The 6,000-nt window shown below is 36.0% G+C and overlaps 1 protein-coding gene across 2 annotated transcripts in view; it reads left to right on the forward strand.

Annotated features, from left to right (window-relative positions):
- LOC122535442 (homeobox protein extradenticle) overlaps nucleotides 1-4,247 on the forward strand; it is a 34,248-nt gene extending 30,001 nt beyond the window's left edge. The window contains exons 6-7 of one of the 2 annotated variants that reach the window (XM_043666977.1): nucleotides 1,696-1,792; nucleotides 3,258-4,247. In XM_043666977.1, coding sequence (XP_043522912.1) covers nucleotides 1,696-1,792; nucleotides 3,258-3,472 — 312 coding nt within the window. In that variant the 3' untranslated portion in view covers nucleotides 3,473-4,247. The remainder of the gene's footprint in view (nucleotides 1-1,695; nucleotides 1,793-3,257) is intronic. The other variant, XM_043666978.1, reaches the window with a different exon arrangement.
- The last annotated feature ends 1,753 nt before the right edge of the window (nucleotides 4,248-6,000 follow it).

The following is a 6,000-nucleotide window of genomic DNA, read 5'->3' on the forward strand; positions in this document are numbered from 1 at the left end:
ATGGCCCACTTCTTTTAAAAGAATTACATTTTAAATAATATATATATATATTTGCGAAAGTAGATAGTATAAAATTTATAATGTTACAAGCAGCAGATTAAAAAATAATCATAGATTTACAAAACAAAAACTCAATTTTTAAACTCAATTTTTAGTTTATTATTCAATTGTAAGCCTATCTTATCTATTAAATATATTTCTCAATTTGTTGAAGAGAGTTTCTCGTTAAAAAATCTGCTTTAAGAGTTGAAAATATAAGTCAATTCCTAATCTGCCTAGTACCGAGACAAAGAAACATCTTCTGATTTTAGGACACTAAGATCTGGATGACGTTTCAAAAACATATTTAGTCCATCCAGCTAATCCTTTTTCCTTATTATAAATTCATGATTTATCCTCAAGTTTTCAGTCAAATGCCATAGATCTTATACACTCACGTACTTATTGATGCGAAACCGTACTTTTCCAATTTTTTTTTCGTATGAATTTTAAGTTTTTCTTCATTTTTCATATCTAGCAATGAAGGTAGTCCTAAAGTTTTTTTTTCAATAATTATTATTTTTTATTCATTTCTTTAACGTGAAAATCAGAGTACCAAAAGCTCTAGATATCACATTCACGCCCATTTTGTCATTTTGAATTGTTTCTACAACATTCAACAATCCTTCATTTGCCCTTCATAATCCTCTATTGTTAGATTTTCTTTTGTATTTAGTTGGCATGATTTTTTAAAATAATATTTACTAATCTATCTAAGTCGATAGTCTAGGAAATGATACAACTTTTTAATGATACAACAATATCTCATTATATAAGATTATAATCTCTAAATATTATATTAACACACTGTATTTTGAAAAAGGCATTACTTGGTAAAATGTTAGTAAATTATAGTTTAAATTATAGTTTAAAGAATAAGCAGAAAATTTTTGAGATTGTTCAATTACACACAACTTTCCTTATGTTTCAAATGAAAACAATCAAGAAGAACGGTTAATGCGATATATATATGATACAATGACAAGATACAATATACTATTTAAAAAAAAAAAAAACTAAAAATTGACATGTAATAATCTATATCGAGCCATTTTACCTGCAGAACCATCTAATCTTACACGTGTCTTTTTTTTTCATTTTGTTGAGCTATGTTTTGCACTAAAATTTCTGCACTAAAAAGAATTTCTGCATTTCGCAAGAATTTAACTGTTAGCTACCAAGTAAATTAAACTGAAAACAGCCGTATCTAAGGCCGAGTCCAGATTGAGTAGAACTGTTCGCGAACTGCTTGCGAGAGTTTACTCGCTAATAGATCACCAATAACTGCTGGCTTGTTCGCTCGCTGTTCGCAGATTGAAAGTCGAAAGGAGAATGATTGTTTATTTCACCAAGAGAATGTTGCAGACACGTTCAGACACTGGAGCTCGCGAACACATCATTTTGATGTATCGAACGAATACTATTCGCTGTTCGCTAAATTGTCGCTCACACTACTGGCAAACACACTTCGCGAGCTATTCGCGAACAGCAGTCTGGACATGGTCCAATGTCCGCTGCGAAGTTTAAGTAACTCTGGATTAAACATGTTTTAATGCCAATCGAAGATCAATCGTTTCGATAATAGACTAGTCGAAAGTTTTTCTTAAATACTGAAATTTCTTAGCAACCAAGTACAATTGTCTTTTGTGTTTATAGGTTTCCAATTGGTTCGGCAACAAGAGGATACGCTACAAGAAAAACATAGGTAAAGCACAGGAGGAGGCGAACTTGTACGCAGCCAAAAAGGCAGCTGGTAAGTTCCGTCCTTCGCGAAAGAGCAACGGGTGTTCCTTGAAGAGTTCGTTTCGATAACCTGCTCGTATTAAAAATATTTCATGTAAATGAGCATCAAATTCTAATGTGAAACTTAAACGGTTGAAAAATTAGGTCTTTTCCAATAATTGACATTTATGCTGAAAAAAATGACAAACTCCTTTTACATAGGATAGGTTGTTTGGTACCTTTTCATCGTCGCAATCATCTTTATGTCGAACTTGTTTTTAGTTTTAGATTTTGGCAGAGAAAGAATTTATGTTATAATATATATGTATAGTCGTTTCTCATTATTGTAAATCATAGATGGGATCAAGTTATTGCTCGTCGTTCGGCTTAGTATTGCCACTGTTACGGCTATCTGACTAATAAATTCTTTAGGAGGAAACGAAATTATCGATTGAAAGTCTTCTTTTTTTTCTTCTACTTTTGGTACGTGAAAGATTCATTGAACCTAAGATCGTACAACAATCCATTCTTTGCGTATCATTTTTAAACGTGACAGAGGATTTTCTTCAATAGCGACACGTCTGTCTTAGTTCATTCGTATTTACTTTTTGCGCATTCTCAATGGAATTCTTCCATTCTTAAGGAAATTAGAAGAAAAATTCCAAGGGTGTTTCCTCTCGAAATTCTTCGCATTCACACAACTTGCTGGTCGCAATTATATGTACTTCTCTTAATAACCAAGACGTCTTCTTATTTTAAAGAGCAAGGCGAGATATTTTTACCAATTATGTGAAGAAAGAGGGAAGGAAAGATGAGAAGAGAACAGAGGAATACGCGAATACGGCAGGGTGATGAGATACCGGCGTTCTCGCATTTCTTTCTTCGTGTGTTTGTCTTTCCTTAGCTACGGTCTCAGTAAACGGGCCGCAGTCTTCTCGTAATTAAAGAAACGAAATTCCCAACGATATTGGCGCCAGCACTACGGAACTCAGTACTTCGTCTCAGATAGCGCAAATGTTCTCGCGTTTTGAAGTGAAAATTTCCCAGTATTGTTGCACTATCAAGTAACTAAGCTAATTTTCAAGCTATTTAGCGTTGCTGTGCGAAAATTTATACTATTCTAATTTAAACAATAAAAAGTTGCTTCCATTGATAAAAATTTGCTTTCACCTGACACAATTCGTTCGTTCTGTGCAGAATATCGAAGATGATTTATTGTCGGTTCAATTAATCGGTGGCGTCTATAATAACTAATCCTATTGGTTGAACTAATTGTCGAAAACTTCATATCTTTAACAGACGATGTTAAAGAATCGGTGATATTCGAGGGAGAGATGAAAGAACCGAACGGCGCCACCGATTACACGAGATTAGAAAGAAAAAATTAGAAACGAGCTCACGTTTTCTTATGATAAACGAGAAATGTTAATCAGTGAGGCGGAAGAACTTAAAAGACGCACCCTCGAATTTTGTATGCACCGCGATTGTTTCTACAGCAGCTTTTGCAGGAGCGTCGCCGTACAGTATGGGTGGCGCTAGCCAAGGCACCCCGACGCCGATGATGTCGCCGGCGCCACCCGGTGGACCACAAGACATGGCCGGATACGGAATGGGCATAAATGGTAGTGACTATGGTTCGCAGCCGTACAACGACGGCTCGATGGGATACGATCCTATGCACCAGGTAACCGTCACTTCTTTTGCCACGTAAATTCACTTCTTCTTCGTAGCCAGCCATCATTACCTCGCTTTCTTCGATATCCTCTTGCATTCTGTGAGCATGTGCTAGATAAATCTTTGATAACGCTTAGCCCCGATATCGAGATATCTTTTCTTCTTTTTCTTTTTCTTCTTTTTGGCTCGAATGAATGGAAAGAGACAACTAAATTTTTGTTTTAATTGTTTTATTTTAAGTGCGAATAATCGTCGTATTTGAGAGCGTTGGAACTCTGCTCTCGATTTCCATCCATTTTCAAGCCAGCGCATTGTCTTTCCATAAATGCATGCGCATCTCACTGCATATTCACACATATCGTGAGAAAGGACGTTTGGATGGGGAGGAGAATGAGATAGTGAAGAGAAGTACGAGGGAGCGGAAGGAAACGGCAGTGAATGGTGGTGGTGAAAGAAAATTTGCGTTCACGCTTGTATACAGAGGTGGTTCTACTTCGTACAAACTGAAAATCTAAAAAAAAAAAAGAAAGAAAGTGTAAATATTAATTAAGTAATTAAATAATTAAAGCGTATATTAAGCATGATATATAATTGATATACGAAGATTTGGTAATTACAAACTGATGATTTCTCTGTTATTATCGATCGACCACTCTGTATGTGGTGTTGAGCACGCGTGAATGTCGTGTTATGATAGCTTGTAATAAAGAATCGCACGTGCGTTTGTAGGTGCAAGTAAATGCGTGTTGTTGGAATGTATAGGGCTGGGTTGGATATGCTGTTGCTGGTTCGTAAAGATGAGCTTAGAGGGAGCCGATAGTAGTGGTAAGAGCGAAAAGTTAGAGGAAGAGGAGTGTCAGGGAGTGCACACGAAGCCAGCAGCCACAGTAGCATAAGGGTTGCTTAGTATGCATTGGAGTTGCTAAGTCACTTTTTAGGTAGGGCTGCTCCCTCACATATTAATGGACTTGGTAGGTGTGCGGCCCAGCTCCTAACGAGCTGCCTCTATTCGGCCGATGAAACGCAACGGGACTGCATCTTCCGAGATCTAATTTCTCTGACACGGAAACAGCAGTGTCATTATCATTTCCCCAATTCTCGTTTGTCGTTTCTTTTTCTCATGTCGTTTCCAGCGACAGTTTAAAAGTACAGGTCGAAGAGAAAGACAATTAAATCCGCGTAAAAGGACGAGAGGATCGATGTTTGAAATTGTAACTACGCGTTTCCAATTTCCGTCGCGTTATGGTTTTCCCTTGTATACGCGTTATTCCAAAACAAAGGAGTATCGTACGGTCTGTGTGTGTATGTGTGTGTGTGTGTCTGTTCTTCAGTAAATCTTTCTGACATGCAATTTCGACGATGTCACGTGATAAAGAGTGACGTTGAATTAAATTCGTTCACATATACAAACGAGCGACCCGGTTGTTTGGCTAGCTCGGAAATTTGTAGATATTCCCAATTGCTAGATTAAATATCCCCCTTGTCGATATCCCCAGCTGTTTATCGATATACACATACTTCGTTACAAATGTTGCACTGCGTCATCGTTGACTCGCTTTAAAAGGCATTTTGATACTGAACGTTCAAATACATATTGAATTAAAAGTGCATCTTTATTTTACTGTTGAAAATACTCGTTTATTTTTAAATATAAATATATATTTATATATTATATTATATTTATATTTATAATATATATTTATATATTATATTATATTTATATTTATAATATATATTTACATATTATATTATATTTATATTTATAATATATATTTATATATTATATTATATTTATATTTATATTTAAAATATATGTGTACATATTTATATTTTCTTACGTAGACTGAGCTATCACTCCGTTCTATCTTGTCCTATTGGTTTGTATTTTTCTCGTTACCGTTGCGTTTCTGGAAATTTGAATTCGACCAAGAAAATTGTAGAAGTTGGCAAGAAAATTAATTTCGCGGTTCATCCGGTTTAGTCACGGTTCGAGTCCCAGGGGGCGAGAACCTGCTTAAAATGAAGCGACTAAAATGCATGCTCTTCCTCCTAGCTACCGCGTTTTCAAATCACCTCTGCTTCTCGTTTCGTTTTCCACGTTCGTTTCGTTCGGCTGCGTTTGAACTTGTCTATTCTTCACTTCTTTCTCGTTACTGTGAACGCCGCGCTTCGAATTCATTATCAATGAATGCTCGTTCAAATCAACATCAAGTTGAAATATCAGAAAAAATTTGGGATACAAAATCATTGCTCTTCGAACTGCGTTTCGACCTTAATAATAGCACCAAACGAAAACAAGAGCTCTTGTAGCAGCTCTCGATGAAAACGCCCTTGCTGCTGCAACTGGCACTAACGTTTCCATAATCGCATACATAACAAAAAGGCAATTGCTTGCACACGATTATATAAGCACCAAGACCTTTTTTTTTTTTTTTTCACCCGTCGGTCTTTCTAACATAACGGCCGATCTATAATCCGTCTTCCCATTGCTACTCTTTTTGTCTGATTTCATTTGATCTTTTCCATAACTTCGTTTTGTTTTTTTTTTTTTTTTAATCGCTGTTG

Source organism: Frieseomelitta varia, unplaced genomic scaffold (assembly GCF_011392965.1).
Source record: "Frieseomelitta varia isolate USP_RPSP 00005682 unplaced genomic scaffold, Fvar_1.2 scaffold_724, whole genome shotgun sequence".
Taxonomy (NCBI): domain Eukaryota; kingdom Metazoa; phylum Arthropoda; class Insecta; order Hymenoptera; family Apidae; genus Frieseomelitta; species Frieseomelitta varia.